Source organism: Ylistrum balloti, unplaced genomic scaffold, assembly GCF_031769215.1.
Source record: "Ylistrum balloti isolate Yb309-2 unplaced genomic scaffold, AGI_CSIRO_Ybal_v1 Utg370370, whole genome shotgun sequence".
NCBI classification, from domain to species: domain Eukaryota; kingdom Metazoa; phylum Mollusca; class Bivalvia; order Pectinida; family Pectinidae; genus Ylistrum; species Ylistrum balloti.
In genome coordinates, this window is record NW_026782260.1 from 1804605 (window position 1) to 1832307 (window position 27703).

A 27703-nucleotide genomic window follows, 5' to 3' on the forward strand; every position below is an offset into this window, starting at 1 on the left:
GTCCACTGGGTCAGTGATAACACTTTTCAGGTGTAGTCTTGGGGTGAGGGTGATGAGGTGATATCACTTCACGGGCGTCGTCTGGGAGAATCAATCTGTAGGTATGTTTACTTATATTTCATTTGTTGTTGTAAAGTGTCTGAGAATTTAGACAGTGCTACAAGCCTTCGACGTGAAAATCTTAAGAAGATTTGATGGAACCACTGCAGTGTTTACGGAACATTAAGCTGTGTTACCAGAGCAGCCTGTTAATGTCAGGTTATCCAGGCCACAGCAGGCAAACGTACACACCAATACCAGGTACAGACGAGCTGGTGATGTAGCGAACAATTGTAGGTGTTAAAGATAGTAGACGTTAATGTGACATACACAGCTGGCAACCCGAGGGATTTACAAGTTATTGGACAGAAACTTTGTTAAAGGGAGTCATTGGCAGAGATTAACATACAAATCTGTTAAATGTATTTGGCATCTAAAATGGTTATTTGGCACACCAAGGTGTTATTTAACAGATAAAAAGACAGTATTGAAAACAAAATTAGTCGTTTATCTTCAGTGACGTGTTCATAGCACATTCAGTTATACTGTACATTTGTTTAACGGTAAAATGGAATAAATCACTTCATTCTTGAAACCGGTATCCTGACGATAATATCAACTTCACGTGGGTTAATTAGGACGAAGACCGAAAACATTTTCTATCTATGCTTCATATTTAGACAATTTTCAGCATTAAAAATACATAGAAATATTAACAATAACAAATATGTGTCACTTTGTGGCTAATGTTTTGCTATCTTGACTCATGCTGTGCTCTTCATTTCCAAAATATAAGCCTCGCTTATAAAATGTTTTTCAAGACGCGGACACATCACCGCATTTGAAACCTGCTTATTGGAGGAGTGATATTGCCTAACACAAGAACCTTGTTAAAATACTGGCCGTGATATTAATTAATGCTAAAACCTTAAGGTGTTGGAACTAATGTAATGCAGCTTATAACATAGACTGTTTATTACACGCCACTAAACAAGGAACCTATTTTAGTAACAAAATCATTTAACTTCAGGAATTTATCCTCGTAAAATATTAACGAGTCATGACTGAGACAGGTTATGAATTAAAAATAATATTTTTCTGAGGACAACGGAAAATAGAAAGAAAGAAGATCGAGAAAATCGATGTTTTGATTAATAAAAGTTTACACGGGATTAAACTTACTTGGCATCTACCCAGTAGAGACGTTTGTTTGGATGATCGGTGCAGAGTCCGATAGAACGGCCCATATTTGGTAAGATCTCCTGGGTGATATTGAAGATGACGTCATGTTGACTCTTGTTTAGACTGTACCGCTCTACACTGGCGGAAGGTGAGTATAACGTGCCCACCCAGTCTATCCAAAAGAGGTACCTGTGAAAAGTGAACAGTTGATATATACAATAAGGGTTAATTGTATCTGTGGAAGATGAATAGGTAGTATTTACAAGCAAGGTATCTATGGAAGGTGAATGAGTAGTATATACAACCAAGGTATCTGTGGAAGGTGAATAGGTAGTATGAATGAGTAGTATATACAACCAAGGTATCTGTGGAAGGTGAATGAGTAGTATATACAACCAAGGTATCTGTGGAAGTTGAATAATTTACACACCCTGAACGACACAATTACCTGTAAACTAATTTTCACCGTAAACGTCACAATATATTGTACACTACACTAATTGTACATGATGTACTCTCTAAACGTCACAATATACTGTACACTTATTGTACATGAAGTACTCTCTAAACATCACAATATACTGTACACTAATTGTACATGACGTACTTTCTAAACGTCACAATATACTGTACACTAATTGTACATGACGTACTTTCTAAACGTCACAATATACTGTACACTTATTGTACATGAAGTACTCTCTAAACATCACAATATACTGTACACTAATTGTACATGACGTACTTTCTAAACGTCACAATATACTGTACACTAATTGTACATGACGTACTTTCTAAACGTCACAATATACTGTACACTTATTGTACATGACGTACTCTCTAAACGTCACAATATACTGTACACTTATTGTACATGACGTACTCTCTAAACGTCACAATATACTGTACACTAATTGTACATGAAGTACTCTCTAAACGTCACAATATACTGTACACTAATTGCACACGACGTACTTTCTAAACGTCACAATATACTGTACACTAATTGTACATGACGTCTAAACACAATATACTGTACACTTATTGTACATGAGGTACTCTCTAAACGTCATAATATGCTGTGCATTTATTGTACATGAGGTACTCTCTAAACGTCACAATATAATGTACACTTATTGTACATGACGTACTCTCTAAACGTCATAATATGCTGTGCATTTATTGTACATGAGGTACTCTCTAAACGTCACAATATACTGTACACTTATTGTACATGACGTACTCTCTAAACGTCACAATATACTGTACACTTATTGTAAATGACGTACTCTCTAAACGTCATAATATAGTGTACACCTATTGTACATGACGTACTTTCTAAACGTCACAATATACTGTACACTTATTGTACATGACGTACACTCTAAACGTCACAATATACTGTACACTTATTGTACATGACGTACTCTCTAAACGTCATAATATGCTGTGCATTTATTGTACATGAGGTACTCTCTAAACGTCACAATATACTGTACACTTATTGTACATGACGTACACTCTAAACGTCACAATATACTGTACACTTATTGTACATGACGTACTCTCTAAACGTCATAATATACTGTCCAATTATTGTACATGAGGTACTCTCTAAACGTCACAATATACTGTACACTTATTGTACATGACGTACTCTCTAAACGTCATAATATGCTGTGCATTTATTGTACATGAGGTACTCTCTAAACGTCACAATATAATGTACACTTATTGTACATGACGTGCACTCTAAACGTCACAATATACTGTACACTTATTGTATATGAAGTACTCTCTAAACGTCACAATATACTGTACACTTACTGTACATGACGTACTCTTTAAACGTCACAATATACTGTACACTAATTGTACATGAGATACTTTCTAAACGTCACAATATACTGTACACTAATTGTATATATATATATATATATAGAGAGAGAGAGAGAGAGAGAGAGAGATTTATAATATATATATAGAGAGAGAGAGAGAGAGAGAGAGAGAGAGAGAGAGAGAGAGAGAGAGAGAGAGAGAGAGAGAGAGAGAGAGAGAGAGAGAGCGATATTTATAGACTACAAACACAATATCACTAGACATTTTACCCTTCAATGGGGTCGATGACAAGAGACTTTGGGTTATCAAGGTTTTCATCCAATAAGGTGGTGGGATTCTTTCCGTCAAGGGTGGCCACTCTAATTTGTGAAGGATACGTCTCCATCCAAAACAAGAGTTCTGTGATCCAGTCCACAGCAATGCTGTCAATAGTGGCCGACACAGCGTCAACTACCAAATGGACGTCAGTTAGAACTGAAAAGGATCAATTACACATGTTGCTTGCACAGAGGACACACAAGTAAATAGCACATTTCAATATAGCATTAGATAAAATGGAGGCAAATAATGCAATAAGATACATCGTAGAGATGTTTGCGTCCCTTTAGGAGTCGCCATTGATATTAAGAGCCTAAATGTAAATGTTGAAACCTAGGTGGCGGGTGAGGAAATTCAAAACTGACCGAAAAAATGTCAAAATCATGATGGAGAGGTGGACTAGCCCCATAATTCAACCATTTACGTAATTTTCATATATCTGATAATTTCTGACAACACTCGAACGAGTTAAACCTCGGAGACTAAAAGTCCACTAGTAGTGTCTACCACACTCTACCACCTGTAATAAAGATTGCGCGAAAAATATACTTAAGTGCGCACGTTTGATTTGATACAACATAGACAACTATAGATAAAACTGCATAATGCAACAGTTTCGACCTTCTAGAATTCGGCAGTGATGTTCCATCATACAGTAAATTCATACTTCTAGGACTCGTCACTGATGCTGTATCATACAGCTGTTTTGTCCTTTTAGGACTCGTCAGTGACGCTACATAATACATCTGTTTCGTCCTCCTAGGACTCGTCATGATGCTACATCATACAACTATTGCGTCCTCCTAGGACTCGTCATGATGCTACATCATACAGCTGTTTCGTCCTTCTAGGACTCGTCAGTGATGTTACATCATACATCTGTTTCGTCCTTCTAAGACTCGGCAATTATGCTACATCATACAACTATTTCGTCCTTTTAGGACTTGTCAGTGATGCTTCATCATACCGCAGATTCGTCCTTTTAGGACTCGTCAGTGATGCTATATCATACAACTGCTTCATCCTTCTAGGACTCGCCAGTGATGCTATATCATACAGCTGTTTAGTCCTACTATAACTCGACAGTGATGTTACAGCAGGTTCGTCCCTCGAGCACTCTTCAGTAATGCATAATACCTAAAGCTTTTGCCAAGCGCTTAATGTTGAAACTGGGAGACGACTTAGGGAAGTCAACATCTACTAGCCCCAAAATATCAGTCATTGTCTATAACGTTCATAGATTTGTTGGTATTAACACTAAGTTCAAGTGTATATTTTGAACCGTGTCCCTATTCAAATGCATTAAAACTGATGACACATGGTACATTCCAACATGTCGCTGTCCATGAACAACAAATGTTATACATTTTACACCAGAACGGAATCTTCACTGGCTAAACCACGTGGTTTATATATTATGTACCCGTGGATGAGAAAGGGTGAATAATGAAAATATGAAAGACATGTCTTGCTCTGCAGAATACATATCTTGTTCTACAGAATACATGTCTTGCTCTGCAGAATACATGTCTTGTTCTACAGAATACATGTCTTGTTCTGCAGAATACGTGCCTTGTTCTACGGAATACATGTCTTGCTCTGCAGAATACTTGTCTTGTTCTACAGAATATGTGTTTTGTTCTACGGAATACGTGTCTTGTTCTACGGAATACGTGCCTTGTTCTACAGAATACATGTTTTGTTCTACGGAATACGTGTATTGTTCTACAGAATACATGGTTTGTTCTACAGAATAATGTTTTCTTCTACAGAAAACATGTCTTGTTCCACGGAAAACGTGCCTTTTTCTTCAGAATACATGTCTTGCTCTGCAGAATACGTGCCTTGTTCTACAGAATACGTGTCTTGTTCTACAGAATACGTGCCTTGTTCTACAGAATACGTGTCTTGTTCTACAGAATACATGTTTTGTTCTACAGAATTCGTGTCTTGCATTATAGCTGCAGAATTAGGCGCTCAAAACTGTATTAGGAATTTCCATCTAAAGAAGGGATGTTTTGCTTTACAGAATCATTCTGTTTATTCTACGGAAATAGGAAATTTGTCCTGACACAAAGGGTGGGCACATTCCGCTAGCGAAAGTTTCTGAAAAGTTGAGCACTTTCCCCAAGTGAAAGTTTCCGAAAGGGTGAGCACTTTCCCAAAGTGAAAGTTTCTGAAAAGGTGGGCACTTTCCCCAAGTGAAAGTTTCTGAGGTGAGCACTTTCCCCAAGTGAAAGTTTCCGAAAGGGTGGGCACTTTCCCCAAGCGAAAGTTTCCGAAAGGGTGGGCACTTTCCCCAAGTGAAAGTTTCTGAGGTGAGCACTTTCCCCAAGTGAAAGTTTCCGAAAGGGTGGGCACTTTCCCAAAGCGAAAGTTTCTGAAAAGGTGGACACTTTCCCCAAGTGAAAGTTTCCGAAAGGGTGGGGACTTTCCCAAAGCGAATGTTTCTAAAAGGGTGGGCACTTTCCCAAAGCGAATGTTTCTAAAAGGGTGGGCACTTTCCCAAAGCGAATGTTTCTAAAAGGGTGGGCACTTTCCCCAAGCAAAAGTTTCTTAACGTTTCTGAAGGCCGAACATATTCGCTTTGTGAAAGATTTCCCGTATCGAGTATAATTTTAACATTATAACATTTTTCTTTCTAACACTGTTTTATAGCTGTCTTTACGTTTTTATGTTATAATATTGATGAACTGATGTACCGTCTAATGAGAGCGAGCCCCTGTACATTCTGCTGTCTCCGTGACTTGCCCAATAGATCCACTTCTTACTGTAATGGAAGTCGATTGCAGCTCCTTGGTCAAGGCCTGAATAAAGAGTGATGAGGTCCCCGGTCGACACGTCATATAAAAGTAATTTATGAAGGGAGGACAATAGGATAAACACAGGAACCTCAGTGTCTGGAAAAAACAATAAAACTAAATAGACTACATCATAAGGATAGCCTGTATTTAATAGTTAACACAGATCAGGGTAGTCTGTATATAATAGTTAACACAGATCAGGATAGTCTGTATATAATAGTTAACACAGATCAGGATAGTCTGTATATAATAGTTAACACAGATCAGGATAGTCTGTATATAATAGTTAACACAGATCAGGATAGTCTGTATATAATAGTTAACACAGACCAGGATAGTCTGTATATAATAGTTAACACAGATCAGGATAATCTGTATATAATAGTTAACACAGATCAGGATAGTCTGTATACAATAGTTAACACAGATCAGGATAGTCTGTACATAATAGTTAACACAGATCAGGATAGTCTGTACATAATAGTTAACACAGATCAGGATAGTCTGTATATAATAGTTAACACAGATCAGGATAGTCTGTATATAATAGTTAACAAAGACCAGGATAGTCTGTATATAATAGTTAACACAGATCAGGATAGTCTGTATATAATAGTTAACACAGATCAGGATAGTCTGTATATAATAGTTAATACAGATCAGGATAGTCTGTATATAATAGTTAACACAGATCAGGATAATCTGTATATAATAGTTAACACAGATCAGGATAGTCTGTATATAATAGTTAACACAGATCAAGATAGTCTGTATAAAATAGTTAACACAGATCAGGATAGTCTGTATATAATAGTTAACACAGATCAAGATAGTCTGTATAAAATAGTTAACACAGATCAGGATAGTCTGTATATAATAGTTAACACAGATCAGGATAGTCTGTATATAATAGTTAACACAGATCAGGATAGTCTGTATATAATAGTTAACACAGATCAGGATAGTCTGTATATAATAGTTAACACAGATCAGGATAGTCTGTATATAATAGTTAACACAGATCAGGATAGTCTGTATATAATAGTCAACACAGATCAGGATAGTCTGTATATAATAGTTAACACAGATCAGGATAGTCTGTATATAATAGTTAACACAGATCAGGATAGTCTGTTTATAATAGTTAACACAGATCAGGATAGTCTGTATAAAATAGTTAACACAGACCAGGATAGTCTGTATATAATAGTTAACACAGATCAGGATAGTCTGTATATAATAGTTAACACAGATCAGGATAGTCTGTATATAATAGTTAACACAGATCAGGATAGTCTGTATATAATAGTTAACACAGATCAGGATAGTCTGTATATAATAGTTAACACAGATCAGGATAGTCTGTATATAATAGTTAGTTAACACAGATCAGGATAGTCTGTACATAATAGTTAACACAGACCAGGATAGTCTGTATATAATAGTTAGTTAACACAGATCAGGATAGTCTGTATATAATAGTTAGTTAACACAGATCAGGATAGTCTGTACATAATAGTTAACACAGACCAGGATAGTCTGTATATAATAGTTAACACAGACCAGGATAGTCTGTATATAATAGTTAACACAGATCAGGATAGTCTGTATATAATAGTTAACACAGATCAGGATAGTCTGTATATAATAGTTAACACAGATCAGGATAGTCTGTATATAATAGTTAGTTAACACAGACCAGGATAGTCTGTATATAATAGTTAACACAGATCAGGATAGTCTGTATATAATAGTTAACACAGATCAGGATAGTCTGTATATAATAGTTAACACAGATCAGGATAGTCTGTATATAATAGTTAGTTAACACAGATCAGGATAGTCTGTATATAATAGTTAACACAGATCAGGATAGTCTGTATATAATAGTTAACACAGATCAGGATAGTCTGTATATAATAGTTAACACAGATCAGGATAGTCTGTATATAATAGTTAACACAGATCAGGATAGTCTGTATATGATAGTTAACACAGATCAGGATAGTCTGTATATAATAGTTAACACAGATCAGGATAGTCTGTATATAATAGTTAACACAGATCAGGATAGTCTGTACATAATAGTTAATACAGATCAGGATAGTCTGTATATAATAGTTAGTTAACACAGATCAGGGTAGTCTGTACATAATAGTTAACACAGATCAGGATAGTCTGTATATAATAGTTAACACAGATCAGGATAGTCTGTATATAATAGTTAGTTAACACAGATCAGGATAGTCTGTATATAATAGTTAACACATATCAGGATAGTCTGTATATAATAGTTAACACAGATCAGGATAGTCTGTATATAATAGTTAACACAGATCAGGATAGTCTGTATATAATAGTTAACACAGATCAGGATAGTCTGTATATAATAGTTAACACAGATCAGGATAGTCTGTATATAATAGTTAACACAGATCAGGATAGTCTGTATATAATAGTTAGTTAACACAGATCAGGATAGTCTGTATATAATAGTTAACACAGATCAGGATAGTCTGTATATAATAGTTAACACAGACCAGGATAGTCTGTATATAATAGTTAGTTAACACAGATCAGGATAGTGTGTATATAATAGTTAACACAGACCAGGATAGTCTGTATATAATAGTTCACACAGATCAGGATAGTCTGTATACAATAGTTAACACAGATCAGGATAGTCTGTTTATAATAGTTAACACAGATCAGGATAGTCTGTATATAATAGTTAGTTAACACAGATCAGGATAATCTGTTTATAATAGTTAACACAGATCAGGATAGCCTGTATATAATAGTTAACACAGATCAGGATAGTCTGTATATAATAGTTAACACAGATCAGGATAGTCTGTATATAATAGTTAGTTAACACAGATCAGGATAGTCTGTATATAATAGTTAACACAGATCAGGATAGTCTGTATATAATAGTTAACACAGATCAGGATAGTCTGTATATAATAGTTAACACAGATCAGGATAATCTGTATATAATAGTTAACACAGATCAGGATAGTCTGTATATAATAGTTAACACAGATCAGGATAGTCTGTATATAATAGTTAACACAGATCAGGATAGTCTGTATATAATAGTTAGTTAACACAGATCAGGGTAGTCTGTTTATAATAGTTAACACAGATCAGGATAGTCTGTATATAATAGTTAACACAGATCAGGATAGTCTGTACATAATAGTTAACACAGATCAGGGTAGTCTGTTTATAATAGTTAACACAGATCAGGATAGTCTGTATATAATAGTTAACACAGATCAGGATAGTCTGTATATAATAGTTCACACAGATCAGGATAGTCTGTATACAATAGTTAACACAGATCAGGATAGTCTGTATATAATAGTTCACACAGATCAAGATAGTCTGTATATAATAGTTAACACAGATCAAGATAGTCTGTATATAATAGTTAACACAGATCAGGATAATCTGTATATAATAGTTAACACAGATCAGGATAGTCTGTATATAATAGTTAACACAGATCAGGATAGTCTGTATATAATAGTTAACACAGATCAGGATAGTCTGTTTATAATAGTTAACACAGATCAGGATAGTCTGTATATAATAGTTAACACAGATCAGGATAGTCTGTATATAATAGTTAACACAGATCAGGATAGTCTGTATATAATAGTTAACACAGATCAGGATAGTCTGTATATAATAGTTAACACAGATCAGGATAGTCTGTATATAATAGTTAACACAGATCAGGATAATCTGTATATAATAGTTAACACAGATCAGGATAATCTGTATATAATAGTTCACACAGATCAGGATAGTCTGTATATAATAGTTAACACAGATCAGGATAGTCTGTATATAATAGTTAACACAGATCAGGATAGTCTGTATACAATAGTTAACACAGATCAGGATAGTCTGTATATAATAGTTAACACAGATCAGGATAGTCTGTATATAATAGTTAACACAGATCAGGATAGTCTGTATATAATAGTTAACACAGATCAAGATAGTCTGTATAAAATAGTTAACACAGATCAGGATAGTCTGTATATAATAGACAGAATGTAGATAGTCGTTAACCTATTACAGGTAACTTCGTTATATTTCTGTAAACAGAAGATAAAAATAATCATCATGTTTACATCAGCAATGTTTATGTATCTTATACCTAGTTCTATATTATGATGTAAAGAAAATCAAAACAGACACAAAACAAAATCTGTTACCTGTTGTTTCTTCGTTGCTGCCAGGTTTAAGGGTGATGTCAACTGGACGTGACATCATCTGTTTAGGTGTCGTGAACTGAGGATAGGATAAAGACCAGGCGGAAGTGCTGCCTTCTGAGGACATTTCACGTCTGAGGTGAGTTTCACCAACACATAATCCACTTGTAGGAAAATTCGTACAATTAAATCTCTCTGGCCATCTATATCCAAATTCATTCATAATAGACTCGCATCCAGCTTGAACTTCGTCACACAATTTTCTACACGGAGGCAAGGGAACCTGCATTACTGTACATACTGGGAGATAGAGGACACAAAGAAATGGTAGCAGGCTGGTACTACAGTCTATTTTCAACAGAGGACTGTACTGGCTGATAGCCATAATAGCATCATCCTGACTGTTGTCGTTTAAAATGTTAGGTAATATTGTGTAATTATAAGGCATAAATTCACACACAGAGGCTCGTAAAGGTTCGCATTCATGGTAAACATCTTGACACACCTTTAAAGTGACCAACGTGGACGTGATGATATATATGTGTCTTAAAACAGCCTTAACTCTCGCCATGGTTTGGAGATGAACGAGAGGTAACCTTATAAATCTCTGTTAGGTTTGTATGTGTGCGTCCATTAACTGTTAGCGCCGTTATAACCTGACGTGATATCCCCGGGAACCTGAAACAGGAAGTGAAAAAGTATGGAGACAGGGAAAGACAAGGTAACACTGTTTGTAATATATAGTAAGGAACATACGTTATTTTTTATCAGATATAACTGAATATCTGGCGAACTCAGCAAAGAACACTACAAACCACGTTTGTCGTTTTATTCATATCATAGTCTATGTATCACTTGGTTCTTTCCGGTGTCTGTTCATATCTCAGTCAAAATTCTAACAATCTTCCGAAATTCGTTAAAAAGTTGCTTTATTTTTAAAATCAGGCGTATATCTACATATGTGCACTGCTCATTGTGGGATAGTTCTTCAGGACTCGAAATATGTCGCATTATCAGTGTGGGGCGATTCAACTTGGCAAGAATTATGTGACATTATCAGTGTGGGGCGATTCTACAGAACACGAAATATGTGACATTATCAGTGTGGGGCGATTCTACAGGACACGAAATATGTGACATTATCAGTGTGGGGCGATTCTACAGGACACGAAATATGTGACATTATCAGTGTGGGGCGATTCTACATGACACGAAATATGTGACATTATCAGTGTGGGGCGATTCTACAGGACACGAAATATGTGACATTATCAGTGTGGGGCGATTCTACATGACACGAAATATGTGACATTATCAGTGTGGGGCGATTCTACAGGACACGAAATATGTGACATTATCAGTGCGGGGCGATTCTACAGGACACTGTTATATGTATACATGCTTTAATATGTCTGATAATGTTTGGTGGAAAGTAAATGAGGTATATAATATATATTGCCATGATATATAATATATCTACGGGCCGTCCTAGTGGTATATCTATAAACTAAATAATCTGAGGTCTAAGAAATCTGGTACACTCATTACCCAGTAAAAACCTTATGATGATTACAAATAACTCGGAAGATAAGTTTAGAGTTCCGGTCGAATGCGCCCGAACAACCTACCGGATTTATCGCCTCGCCGTCACTGCGGCTGAAACTTTGTAAATCGAAACTTTAAGCGATTACCATTTCTTGTCTGGAATTTTAGTTCTTGGACGCTCGAAGTAATGGAAAATTTGTTGGGTGTCCGCCGTTATTCAGCAAAGACAACATATCTATAATCGGATATGATATTCATAGAAAATATAAGTATGTAAAACTGGGAATTATTTCTGACATTTTTATCGTTTCAGTATGCATGAGAAGGCATATATAGGTGATATTCAATCTCCATATTTACAAGATAAATTATTTTCTACATAGCTACAACATAACCTCATCAATATCAACAACAAATATGTATCTTTTACACCGACAATAGCATACGATTGACCAAAGGCTGGTTATTGATATAAATATACAAAGGACATGTTACATACAGACAGGTGTGTCAGGTCTCTGTATCAATATATATAGGACATGTTACATACAGACAGGTGTGTCAGATCTCTGTATCAATTAATATAGGATATGTTACATACAGACAGGTGTGTCAGGTCTCTGTATCATACAGACAGGTGTGTCAGGTCTCTGTATCAATATATAGGACATGTTACATACAGACAGGTGTGTCAGGTCTCTGTATCAATATATATAGGACATGTTACCTACAGATAGGTTTGTCAGGTCTCTGTATCATACAGACAGGTGTGTCAGGTTTCTGTATCAATATATATAGGACATGTTACATACAGATAGGTTTGTCAGGTCTCTGTATCATACAGACAGGTGTGTCAGGTCTCTGTATCATACAGACAGGTGTGTCTGGTCTCTGTATCAATATATATGACATGTTACATACAGACAGGTGTGTCAGGTCTCTGTATCATACAGACAGGTGTGTCAGGCCTCTGTATCATACAGACAAGTGTGTCCGGTCTCTGTATCATACAGACAGATGTATCATGTCTCTATCAATATATATAGGACATATTACATACAGACAGGTGTGTCAGGTCTCTGTATCAATATATATAGGACATGTTACCTACAGATACGTTTGTCAGGTCTCTGTATCATACAGACAGGTGTGTCAGGTCTCTGTATCAATATATATAGGACATGTTACATACAGATAGGTTTGTCAGGTCTCTGTATCATACAGACAGGTGTGTCAGGTCTCTGTATCATACAGACAGGTGTGTCAGGTCTCTGTATCATACAGACAGGTGTGTCAGGTCTCTGTATCATACAGACAGGTGTGTCAGGTCTCTGTATCATACAGACAGGTGTGTCAGGTCTCTGTATCATACAGACAGGTGTGTCATGTCTCTGTATCATTATATATAGGACATGTTACATACAGACAGGTGTGTCAGGTCTCTGTATCAATATATAGGACATGTTACATACAGACAGGTGTGTCAGGTCTCTGTATCATACAGACAGGTGTGTCAGGTCTCTGTATCAATATATATAGGACATGTTACATACAGACAGGTGTGTCAGGTCTCTGTATCAATATATATAGGACATATTACATACAGACAGGTGTGTCAGGTCTCTGTATCATACAGACAGGTGTGTCATGTCTCTGTATCATTATATATATGTCTCTGTATCAATATATATAGGTGTGTACATACAGACAGGTGTGTCATTATATATCTGTTACATACAGACAGGTGTGTCAGGTCTCTGTATCAATATATATAGGACATGTTACATACAGACAGGTGTGTCAGGTCTCTGTATCAATATATATAGGACACGTTACATACAGACAGGTGTGTCAGGTCTCTGTATCAATATATAAAGGATATGTTACATACAGACAGGTGTGTCAGATCTCTGTATCAATATATATAGGACACGTTACATACAGACAGGTGTGTCAGGTCTCTGTATCAATATATATAGGACATGTTACATACAGACAGGTGTGTCAGGTCTCTGTATCAATATATATAGGACACGTTACATACAGACAGGTGTGTCAGATCTCTGTATCAATATATATAGGACACGTTACAAACAGACAGGTGTGTCAGGTCTCTGTATCAATATATATAGGACATGTTACATACAGACAGGTGTGTCAGGTCTCTGTATCAATATATAAAGGATATGTTACATACAGACATGTACGTGTTTAACGCGTTTATAGAAATATACATGTTGGATCTGTAACACAACGAAATCAACATGCTGATGTAATATTACCATTTGTCATGTGTTTTTCCTGACCACACGACAATCCTGGGTTAAGTTCAGAAATTAACATAGTCCTCGATCCCGACTGGGATTTGGTAAATCTAAATGAACTTTTAGTTTTTTTTTTGCTTTTCAGTTACTTTTATACTATCAAGTATACTTTCTTGTGTAAACATCAGGATTAAAATGGGAAACATTTTATGTTGATGATCAATTTTATCAGGTAAAACCAACTGTACTCACTGTTAGAAAGCCTGTTGTGGATGTATACCATTCCCCTCCTGTCCCTGAATCCTCCGTCTTAACCGATACAGCGGCTGTATTGTTGTAACACTGGCTCTACACAGGCCTGTGTGAGGAATGTGTATGAGCAGATCGCAGTGATAAATTAAATATACATCGACTGAATTCCACTGAATATTATCAGATTTTACAAAAACAGGTTTATATTGCTTATCATTTTTTCGTGAACTTTTGAAATACTAAATTATTGTTATTTGCTAGTTCTTATTTTACTGATGTAGATAAATCCCCAATTTGTGTGTAAACACTTCCCTAACAGCGCTGATGACTCCCAATCTTCGGTGATTACGAATCATTTACATATTTCATCGTAATTACGTTCCCAGCAATGTTTCCATAAACTACATAGTATATATAAATCTTATGACAATTACGTTAAATGCATGGAATCGGTATATTAACCTATAACAAACAAACGGAATTAGTATAGAATAAATATGTTATTAGTAATGTTACGTAATAGATAAGTACCGGTAGAGAGATAATGGGTAATAATTTGATATCACGTGAGAAATCAGTACTAGTAGAGAGATTATGTGTAATAATTTGATATCACGTGAGAAATCAGTACTAGTAGAGGGATTAGGTGTAATAAGTTTGTGTCACGTGAGAAATCGGTACTAGTAGAGAGGAAATGTTTGTGTCACGTGAGAAATCAGTACTAGTAGAGAGATTACGTGTAATAAGTTTGTGTCACATGAGAAATCAGTACTAGTAGAGAGATTACGTGTAATAAGTTTGTGTCACGTGAGAAATCAGTACTAGTAGAGAGATTAGGTGTAATAAGTTTGTATCACGTGAGAAATCGGTACTAGTAGAGAGATTATGTATAAGTGTGTGTCACGTGAGAAATCAGTACTAGTAGAGAGATTAGGTGTAATAAGTTTGTGTCACGTGAGAAATCGGTACTAGTAGAGAGATTATGTATAATAAGTTTGTGTCACGTGAGAAATCGGTACTAGTAGAGAGATTATGTATAATAAGTGTGTGTCACGTGAGAAATCGGTACTAGTAGAGAGATTATGTATAATAAGTGTGTGTCACGTGAGAAATCGGTACTAGTAGAGAGATTATGTATAATAAGTTTGTGTCACGTGAGAAATCAGTACTAGTAGAGAGATTAGGTGTAATAAGTTTGTGTCACGTGAGAAATCGGTACTAGTAGAGAGATTATGTATAATAAGTTTGTGTCACGTGAGAAATCGGTACTAGTAGAGAGATTATGTATAATAAGTGTGTGTCACGTGAGAAATCGGTACTAGTAGAGAGATTATGTATAATAAGTGTGTGTCACGTGAGAAATCGGTACTAGTAGAGAGATTATGTATAATAAGTTTGTGTCACGTGAGAAATCAGTACTAGTAGAGAGAGTAGGTGTAATAAGTTTGTGTCACGTGAGAAATCAGTACTAGTATAGTAAGTTATACATTGTAATACCCTTACCGATACTCAGACATGTTATGTAATGTAATACCCTTACCGATACACAGACAGGTTACATAATGTAATACCCTTACCGATACACAGACAGGTTACATAATGTAATACCCTTACCGATACACAGACAGGTTACATAATGTAATACCCTTACCGATACACAGACATGTTATATAATGTAATACCCGTACCGATACACAGACATGTTATATAATGTAATACCCGTACCGATACACAGACATGTTATATAATGTAATACCCTTACCTATACACAGACAGGTTACATAATGTAATACCCGTACCGATACACAGACATGTTATATAATGTAATACCCGTACCGATACAGACATGTTATATAATGTAATACCCGTACCGATACACAGACATGTTATATAATGTAATTCCCTTACCGATACACAGACATGTTATATAATGTAATACCCTTACCGATACACAGACATGTTATATAATGTAATACCCTAACCGATACACAGACATGTTATATAATGTAATACCCTAACCGATACACAGACATGTTATATAATGTAACACCCTTACCGATACACAGACATGTTATATAATGTAATACCCGTACCGATACACAGACATGTTATATAATGTAATACCCGTACCGATACACAGACATGTTATATAATGTAACACCCTTACCGATACACAGACATGTTATATAATGTAATACCCTTACCGATACACAGACTTGTTATATAATGTAATAACCTTACCAATACACAGACATGTTATATAATGTAATACCCTTACCGATACACAGACATGTAATACCCTAACCGATACACAGACATGTTATATAATGTAATACCCGTACCGATACACAGACATGTTATATAATGTAATACCCGTACCGATACACAGACATGTTATATAATGTAATACCCGTACCGATACACAGACATGTTATATAATGTAATACCCGTACCGATACAGACATGTTATATAATGTAATACCCGTACCGATACACAGACATGTTATATAATGTAATTCCCTTACCGATACACAGACATGTTATATAATGTAATACCCTTACCGATACACAGACATGTTATATAATGTAATACCCTAACCGATACACAGACATGTTATATAATGTAATACCCTAACCGATACACAGACATGTTATATAATGTAACACCCTTACCGATACACAGACATGTTATATAATGTAACACCCTTACCGATACACAGACATGTTATATAATGTAATACCCTAACCGATACACAGATATGTTATATAATGTAACACCCTTACCGATACACAGACATGTTATATAATGTAACACCCTTACCGATACACAGACATGTTATATAATGTAACACCCTTACCGATACACAGACAGGTTATATAATGTAACACCCTTACCGAAATATTGTAATTCATTTCTGGATACTCATCATTTTGTATATTTTAAAACGCTGATGTTCTTTTTTAATTTGATAACGATATCCAGGACAGGTGGCTGCAATCTTATCTTCTGATATTTTAACGCTATAACTGGTTTGTCGTTTATATCAATTATAATTCAATATCAAAGGTAGCCAGATTACTTTTCTGTGTGTTTTTATCATACAGTTTCACCCCCTCTTGTCATTAGATGTAGAACCCATGCTAAGAGTCGTCTCTTTGATACGGCCACAGATAAACCAGTATAAATCTTAATATTTATGATAGATATAACACAGACAGCGCACCTAAACACACGAGAGGAATTCACTGATCTGTGACACATTTATAATTTAATACTCGATATATATTTACAAGTCACTCATATCTTATTTCCATTTATCCTCTTCTTGTCGATATAAACATATGATTCGGGAAATTCTCTGCACACGACGCCATAATCGAATTTGTGATTGCAGTAACTGCTATGCATACATGATCACGTGGGTTTACGTCACGTGCAACAGATTCGCCGTCCAGGAATCTTGTCCTGTGTTGATATTCGTAATAAACAAAACAACAACCACAGATAGTGTAACGTTTAATGCCAAGAAAACAGACGTTAAAATTAGTCATGATGTACTATACAGTTTTATTAAGTTTAATTAATAATAATAATAATAATCAATTAAATAAATAATAGTGTTTGTCAATAACGGTGTAGTATCCTCTAACTACATATATCTATTTAAGACTTTTTCGTGTGTCGTGTAATTATATACATAAAAACCGATTCCAGATTAAATTGGATAGAGAGTAGGTAGACAGATTAACAATCTATCGTAATCACCACAAATAACATCCAATGTTCATATCATGTAGAATGCCATCCCCTTAATCACTATAGAGAATCCTATCTACAAGATCACGTGATGGTTTTCACGAATACCATATCAATATTTTTCAAAATTTACATGATTGTCTCCAACACATTTTAAGATAGTTTCGAAATGAAAACTCATCCAATTAATTGTGTGTTGAGAGGCAACAGTACAGAGTTTTCGACGTTAAATTCAATTGGAAATATTTGAACACAATAAAAAAAAAACTTTAGGGTGCTGATGCACTTTAGTATTCAGACGTAAACCAGACTTTGAAGAACGCCGACCGATATCAAAATTCTAGAAAATCTGGTCTATTCTAATAATCTTACTAAACAAAGAATTATTAAATTTTCCATCATTTTTTTTAACTTTTCCCTCAATTTATAGGTGTAGAATGGTATATGTACTTCTGTTGTGTTTCAAAGACGGAGAATCAATGATAGAATTTTGTATGTACTCCTGACGAGGTTGAAAGGCGGAGATTCAGTTTATGATATTTTGTATGTATTTCTGTTGTGTTTCAAAGACGGAGAATCGATGATGGAAGTTTGTATGTACTTCTGATGTGATTGATAGGTGGAGAATCAGTTTATGATATTTATATTTGTACTTCTGATGTGGTTGATAGATTAATATATTTCTTTTTGTGTCCTTTAGAAGGAAAATAGTAACAATTCAGACGCAGGCTGCTGGCATTCATAGTGTTCAATTTATCAAAATAACTAAATTCAGACAATTAGAAATAGGTACTTAAAATTTGGTTGTGTAGGACATCAAGACGTTTAATGTAATTCTGGTTTGTTATATAATTCGGCTGTGTATTTCCCCCGACTTCCTACCATCTGATCTACTATCACAATTAAACGCCTGGAATCGGATTTCTCTTTCGTATGTACAACACTAACAGCTTTGTACATAATACTGTTATATCATAAACGTAATATCAGTAGTAACATATTATAATTAAACATGGCATACGATAATTATGTAGTTTATATATATATATATATATATGTATATATATATCACACCGCTATGTTCGCTATATAATTATTTAATATTTTATTCCACACATCAAACATGTAATAGTATGCCCAAAACGTATTTTGCATTATTTACAAAACATTTTTTTATTCCAGGATATATACTAAACAAAACGAGAAGACACAATAATAACATATTTGTCCACTTTGTGTAACATATCTGTGCCGTAAAGATATATAAACCAAACATATTTTAATATACCAAAATCTGTTTGATTAGATAACAAATGAATGGTGTACATAAGCAAACATGTTTCTTATACAAGGACAGGTGTGTTTTAATAAAGCAGTATTGTTCAGTCAAACATTCACTCAAATACGATTATAATAGCAAAGTTCAAAAGACAACATGTTAGATGAAATGCCCGGAGTAAGTCCGAGATCTTAAGTAGGGAAAAATGGAAGAAAAAATTCATTAATTCATGTTTAAATTTACATTTCCGCCTTTTCACTAGTATAGTTTATTGACAATACAATGTATGATGACGTAGAAAATAAACAATTGATGACGTAGAAAATAAATAAATGATGACGTAGGATATAAACTACTAATGACGTAGGAAATATATTTCAGATGACGTAGGCAATAAACAATTGATGACATAAAACTGAACTATTTACGACAAAGGAATAGGAAAAAACCTATTGATGACGTAGAAAAAAAAACCTGTTGATGACGTAGAAAAAAAAACCTGTTGATGACGTAGAAAAAAACGCCTGTTGATGACGTAGGAAAAACCTATTGAGGACGTTGGAAATAAACTTCTGGTGACGTAGGAAATAATCTTCTGATGACGTAGTGACGTAATAAATAAACTAATTATGAGGTAGGAAATTAACGACTGATGTTATAGGGAATAAACTAGTAATGAATTAGATCATATAAAGGAACATAATCACAGACACACTCGTTTAGTATAAAAGCAAATTAGGACTTTCTTAATCTTCATAAATGTCAGTGGAGTTATTAAAATCAATTGGTTCGCTACATGTAACTTAGACATGGAAGCTTATTTTTGAAAAGGAAGAAAATTATTTTTACAGATCAATGTTTGGAAACTCAATTGTAGAAGCTTTATCTATTTTACACAACAGAGTGTGAATTTATATAATAAATCATGGCTCTGTTCTCAAATTGGTTATGAATAACAGAAATATATTGTTATACATTCAGTCAGTCTTATGTAAAATCTTATATTGATCTTCCTCAATAGATATATTTGCTGTTAGGTGTACAGGACGAAATCGACACCAACCAAGTCACAGCTACTAAATCTGGTTACATCTGCATGACCTAATTTAATTGCTGATGGATTCAGTAATCATTTCACGATAATTTATTTTACATAGTCCATTCATCGAATTTCGAACTCTGTCAAAATGTTGAGTATATCGTAATTTGTCCTCGAGACAATCAGTTACTCTCTGTCGAGATAACGTTCCCATCAATCTGTAACTCTCTGTCGAGATAACGTTCCCATCAATCTGTAACTCTCTGTCGAGATAATGTTCCCATCAATCTGTAACTCTCTGTCGAGATAATGTTTCCATCAATCTGTAACTACTGTCGAGATAATGTTTCCATCAATCTGTAACTCTCTGTCGAGATAACGTTCCCATCAATCTGTAACTCTCTGTCGAGATAACGTTCCCATCAATCTGCAACTCTCTGTCGAGATAATGTTCCCATCAATCTGTAACTACTGTCGACATAACGTTTCCATCAATCTGTAACTCCCTGTCGAGATAATGTTTCCATCAATCTGTAACTACTGTCGAGATAACGTTTTCATCAATCTGTAACTCCCTGTCGAGATATGTTTCCATCAATCTGTTACTCTCTGTCGAGATATGTTTCCATCAATCTTTAACTCTCTGTCGAGATAACGTTCCCATCAATCTGTAACTCTCCGTCGAGATAATATTTCCATCAATCTTTAACAATCTGTCGAGATAACGTTTCCATCAATTTGTAACACCCTGTCGAGATAATGTTTCCATCAATCTGTAACTCCCAGTCGAGATAATGTTCCCATCAATCTGTAACTACTGTCGAGATAACGTTTCCATCAATCTGTAACTCCCTGTCGAGATAATGTTTCCATCAATCTGTAACTCTCTGTCGAGATAATGTTTCCATCAATCTGTAACTCTCTGTCGAGATAACTTTTCCATCAATCTGTAACGGTGTCGAGATAATGTTTCCATCAATCTGTAACTACTGTCGAGATAATGTTTCCATCAATCTGTAACTCCCTGATAATGTTCCCTCAATCTGTAACTCGACATAACGTTTCCATCAATCTGTAACTCCCTGTCGAGATAATGTTTCCATCAATCTGTAACTCTCTGTCGAGATAATGTTTTCATCAATCTGTAACTACTGTCGAGATAACGTTTCCATCAATCTGTAACTCCCTGTCGAGATAATGTTTCCATCAATCTGTAACTCCCAGTCGAGATAATGTTCCCATCAATCTGTAACTACTGTCGACATAACGTTTCCATCAATCTGTAACTCCCTGTCGAGATAATGTTTCCATCAATCTGTATCTCTCTGTCGAGATAATGTTTTCATCAATCTGTAACTCTCTGTCGAGATAATGTTTCCATCAATCTGTAACTCTCTGTCGAGATAATGTTTTCATCAATCTGTAACTCTCTGTCGAGATAATGTTTCCATCAATCTGTAACTCTGTGTCGAGATAACGTTTCCATCAATCTGTAACTCTCTGTCGAGATAATGTTTTCATCAATCTGTGACTCCCTGTCGAGATAATTTTTCCATCAATCTGTAACTCTCTGTCGAGATAACGTTTCCATCTATTCGTTTTTCTTCCATTTTGTAACTGACATTTGAAATATTAAGAGTTCTAATCATCACTTGCTAAATAACCGTTAAGAAGACATGCTTTCACCATGACAATAGTCATCAGTAGGATTCCATTGCAGACATGGCAGATGTTCTGATAATAGTTCATTGCAGGAATTGTTTTTAAAAAATTCTTTTTAAAAAGGAAGGAAAACAGTTGAGTCAATGAAAAACATTTCCAAATTTCCAAATATAACCTACTGGGACTATGATAAACACATATAGAGATTAATCGGACTAGTACTAGGCTAAAGCTGCCATAACAAAGTTAATGGTTTAGCAAAAACAACAAAAAACGTACTATCAAGAAACAGTTAATTAGCAATAATTATTTAAAAAAGATATGTTTAAAAATGGACAAGCTCAAAGATAATAAAACAAAAGTACATACATAATATAATTTAGATCAGATGTAATGACAAGGCTTTGATCTTTATTCTCTGTTTCCGAATCAAGATTCAACAGAATTTAACACGCCTTTATTCCGTATGGAACACCTGCCTGGATAGGTCACACACCAATCCTCGCCATGTCATGTTCACCGAGTAGAGCCAATATTTTGCAGATTAACATCCACACGAACTGTCCATGTTTCCCTGGCTCTAGAATACATGAACTGTGTCATGTAGAATTCAATGTAATATTGACTCAGTAATTGCCAGATATCAAATGGACAGTACAAATGTAGTGGTTACATGGACAGTTACAAACAATAGGTCAGAAATTTCCAAAATATCTGACAATCAAAAATATATTCTGTAACATCATCAAGTAACAATTTATTATTTAGTTAAGTCAATTTGAACAACAATAAACAGTTTATAACAGAGCCAATCTATTGGGATTTTGCATCATCTATCACAACACCTGTTGCATCAGTAAATAAAGCATCCAACCAACATTAGATTGGCTGTTAATTGACCAAATGATTTGGGAGACTGAATATTTTTATGGCACAATATTAAACAAATGTGCAATACACACAAATCAATTAAATATGTTAATCACAGTTACATTTTCGGAACTAATATACCGAGCTGAAACACTAACAGTTCTGTAAACACGATACATATTAGTCTCATCTTATTCTCAGTACAAACCTTTAGGAGACAACTATAACGAAATCAGTTTCAAGTCCAGACCTAGTAATGGGAAGGAGCCCATTTGGCATCCTGATACATTCATGTATATATTTTTCTTGCAGTCAAAACTTACTGATAGTCACTTAGTCGTAGGCTTACTTAACGTTACAATCAGTCGTATGCTTTCTGAAATTCATTAACTTACTAAATGTAGCTTAGCTGCAGGCTTGCTGAATTAATATACAGTTGTGGTAACGCACAAAGCACCAGAAATTAAAAACAAACTTCGTGCGCAAACCATGCATACATAGTGAGCACATCATCCACCCACTTTACAGCATCTAGCGCAAAGCAGAGCGATAGAATCGTCCATTTTGTGCGATTTGATAAAAAAAAAATGGCTGGCTAGTATTAAGGATTGAAAATCAAACAGAATTCTGACTAAATACCAATCACAGACGTATTTAAATCCATAGTTTATTATAAAAGTCTGTTTTCAAAATAACTAGGCTCTGCATTTATTATCTTGCTATCATACAGTTTCACACCTCAAAGAATGGCGAGTGGTGTGCCATGTGCAACAAAAAATACCTGTATGCGAGTATATTCTGTGTAACAAACATAACACTTTATATATATATATATATATGTAAGAGTATATATGTTTGTCTAAAAATGATGAGTAATACAGGCGTAATGAAAATAAAATTTTCTTTCTGACGGTATGAGTTTTTAGATGATTCATTGCCGAGACAAAAAGAGGTGTCCATTTCATGTTTACATATATAATGTATATATAATGAGTGTCTGTACACTAAGGCTGGTCACGTGTGGCACTTTGTACAATAAACACTTTGAATTACGAGAGTATATGACTATTAAGTCCGTATCTGATAGATCTACATGGACCTGCCCTAAAATTTATATCTTAATTAGGAAATATATTTAGTTCTATTCGTATATGTTTAGAAAATAAATAATCCTTATCCCATACTTTTCTGTAAGTCATTTCTACCATTATATCAACCACGACAGAATCGCACATACGTGCTATAGAACTACACGACACAGATGTGCGATAGCTTATTTCGTCCAGTTTTCCTGTCGTGCAGCCATCGTGCACACATTGTGTAACGTTGTGCGATCCCACAACTGTAGTTTTATTCCTTTCTGACAGATATCCGTCTGCACACAATTCGTACTGGCAAACGTAAGTGCGCATCTCTTATATGAAAAATGTAAGAATAAGCCCACTTATTGACAAACAAATGTACGCGTCACTTTTATACAAACGTAAGTGCACGTCTGACAGACATATGTAAGTGCACATATCTTACAGACATATGTAACTGCACATCTCTTACAGACATGTGTAAGTGCACATATCTAACAGACATATGTAAGTGCACATATCTTAGACATATATAAGTGCACGTCTTACAGACACATTAATGCACACTTTCTAGATATATGTACGTACTCATGCCTTACAGACGCGTGCAAGTACACATGTCTTACAGACAAATGTAAGTACACGTTTCAGAGACAAACATGAATGGACACATCTTGTAGAATCTTTTAACATATAACACGTCAAAAAATGTTTAATCTTTGATAACTTAAGTATCTGTATATGACTAGACCGAAAAGTTAGACTTGTGTGCACAACGAGCCCTGTAACTCATATTCCATGAACAGCTGGATATAAACTCACACTATTCCATACATAAACAGACAAGCAGTTAACTTTTCAGTATAATCAACCTCAGACTTTTCTGTACAACCAGGCCAACAATTAATTTTTTCATACAACCAGGCTTCTCATCTCGCATAATTTTTGTACAACCAGGCCTGTAGCTTCGACGCTTCTGTACAATCAGGCATGCAGCCTCGCATTATTCTGTTTAACAAGGCCCGTAGCTCAGGCTTTTCAGTACAGTGATGTCTGTTAACCTTGGACTACAACGCACATTCAGACATTCCTATCATTTTCTGTCGAACAACGTTGATCTAATTCCTATCATCGTCTTTCGAACAATGTTGATCCAATTCATATCATCCATTTTTGAACAATGTTGATCCAGTTCTATCATCGTCTTTCGAACAACGTTGATCCAACTCCTATCATCGTCTTTCGAACAATGTTGATCCCATTCCTATCATCGTCTTTCGAACAATGTTGATGGCATTCCTATCATTGTCTTTCGAACAATGTTGATGGCATTCCTATCATTGTCTTTCGAACAATGTTGATCGCATTCCTATCATTGTCTTTCGAACAATGTTGATCGCATTCCTATCATTGTTTCCTGAACAATGTTTGTCCAAAGCCTATTGCTTTTAATTGAACAACGTTGATCACATTCCTATCGTTGCCTTTTGGAAATTTTGATTTTAACCCATCGTAACAAATGACGACTCCAGAGCCAAAGTTGAAATGTTTCAATCTCAAGAAAAAAAGATCACAACTCCAATGCCCTATATGGAAGTTTCAATATCTAAAAGCGAACAATACAATGGTCAATCCATTCCAATGATTGATCTTTAGCCTTCCAACAAACACTTTGTATCACACCTAGCACTCTTAAGGATAGTAAATAACAGACGGTAAATGTTGCATGCTGTTTTTAGTGACTTCAAATTATTGATAATCAGAAAATTATAAAAAAAGAAAAACTATTGTCAATGTTCCAGAGATGGATATTCAATTAATTTAAAATGAAACCCAAAGCAATTAATTTAAAACGAAACCCAAAATATATATTGGATTAGATTAAAAGTATTTTTTCGGAACTCTTGACAGAAAATAAAAGTACAACAAATTAAAGTAATCCTTTCAATTGCTTCTGCCTTATATTTACAGTCACTTAATGTGTACAGCTATGTCAGAATATCCAAAACACTATCGCCTGTTTTTCTTTCATGTATGAAAAAGATAAATATTCTGACGCAATTTCTGTCCTCAAATTACTTTCATTGTTCTAACGAAATTTGAAAATGTATTTTTAAGAAAATGAACGATAATCAGTAATTTTAATGAACTTGTGTACTACATGTACGTAAAGTCAATTTTTTGTGCGTGAAAACGAACGGCTTTGTTGTCACCAGAACACAGAGAATCAGCCGAAACTGGCAGAGGATTCATATGACTTCTATGGTTGTACAACTGTCATCCATATTTGCATAATATCTAATTGTATTACAAAACATTATGAATTAACATAAAATCATTCATATCCAGTTTTTTTTTAAACATGGTGGTTACATCAGAACATGGAAGCCATGTATCATGTTTTCTGTTACATCATTATATCTATGAACAGCAGAAACTGGCATTCATTTAGAGATATTTAAGTTGATTAAAACGCTAAAAAACACCTATAACAATAGCAAGGTTCTATCAATTCCCTTCAGAAAGTCATCGAGCTGTTAAAAGAGGAAACTTGGTTTTCACATGTTTGAAACTGAAATCCAACATTTATATTAAGACTATGGACATTCGCCTACATCTACCTGTTGTCAATGATTTTACTGTACTATAAAGATTGTTGAATACATAGAAGTTGAAAGCTTCGAATTAATCATTACACAAACAAATCCCGTACGTTATATACAAAAGTAAAATGGAGTTTTAAAGCTTTCATCAAATTCGTCTTCATCTGTGCAATTTTATATGCAATACAATTGGCAATCAAATCTTTGTTAATTTAAAAAAAACTAAAGCACGAGACTGATTATTGCCTGTAACTGTTGCCTTTGAGGCATTTCAACATCTGTAGGTGTCAACACACTTGAAGAAACATGCTTATTTGTAACGTTAAGAGTAACATTATTTGTGCGATGAAACAAACACATAATATAAAAAAAGGAAGAAAACAAAATCAGGCTGAGATCCTGTCCATAAAACAAACTGATCACAGTAGAAGCTGCAGATCTTTTAACCAAAAGGTCAAAGGTCACCGTAGAGGTCACATTGTATGCAGGCAGCAGTGACGGACAGGATCCACGAAGCAACCAAAACTGACAATCAACATTCTGTATCCATGGTAACACAGTATACAATGTGTGTACATCGTGTTAATAGTCTCACTCCTGTATCATTGGTCACTGTTACTGTCATCAATGATCGAGGTCGTGTCTTCTTGTCTTGCTGGTATTTTGGTGTTGTTTTCAGGTTTCACTGAGGAAGAGCTTTCACAATTGTTACTACAGTTATCAGATTGGTTTGTATCTTTTTTGTCTGATTCTTCCTGTAAAGCTGCCAATCTTTTCCTTTCCTCTGCATCTGAATAACGATTTATTGAAATATCATACATACGTACATAAAATCTTCCCATACCTACCATTATATAAACCTGATTCTGGCAAAGAGGCCACACGGACTTGCTTCATTCACCTAATTTGCGATGGTTTTCACCATACATTAACATCTAT

The 27703-nt window shown here is 35.0% G+C and overlaps 2 protein-coding genes across 2 annotated transcripts in view; both read right to left on the bottom strand.

Moving 5' to 3' along the window:
* The window catches only part of LOC132553994 (prolow-density lipoprotein receptor-related protein 1-like), a 29936-nt gene extending 15394 nt beyond the window's left edge, over nucleotides 1–14542 (bottom strand). The window contains exons 1-5 of the mRNA XM_060218289.1: nucleotides 14473–14542; nucleotides 10415–11089; nucleotides 6081–6278; nucleotides 3330–3534; nucleotides 1222–1410 (exon numbers count right to left, since the gene is read on the bottom strand). Coding sequence (XP_060074272.1) covers nucleotides 1222–1410; nucleotides 3330–3534; nucleotides 6081–6278; nucleotides 10415–10982 — 1160 coding nt within the window. The 5' untranslated portion in view covers nucleotides 10983–11089; nucleotides 14473–14542. The remainder of the gene's footprint in view (nucleotides 1–1221; nucleotides 1411–3329; nucleotides 3535–6080; nucleotides 6279–10414; nucleotides 11090–14472) is intronic.
* A 12712-nt stretch (nucleotides 14543–27254) lies between these two features.
* LOC132553992 (dual specificity calcium/calmodulin-dependent 3',5'-cyclic nucleotide phosphodiesterase 1A-like) overlaps nucleotides 27255–27703 on the bottom strand; it is a 130336-nt gene continuing 129887 nt past the window's right edge. The window contains 1 exon segment of the mRNA XM_060218287.1: nucleotides 27255–27554. Within this exon segment, the coding sequence (XP_060074270.1) occupies nucleotides 27367–27554 (188 nt within the window). The 3' untranslated portion in view covers nucleotides 27255–27366.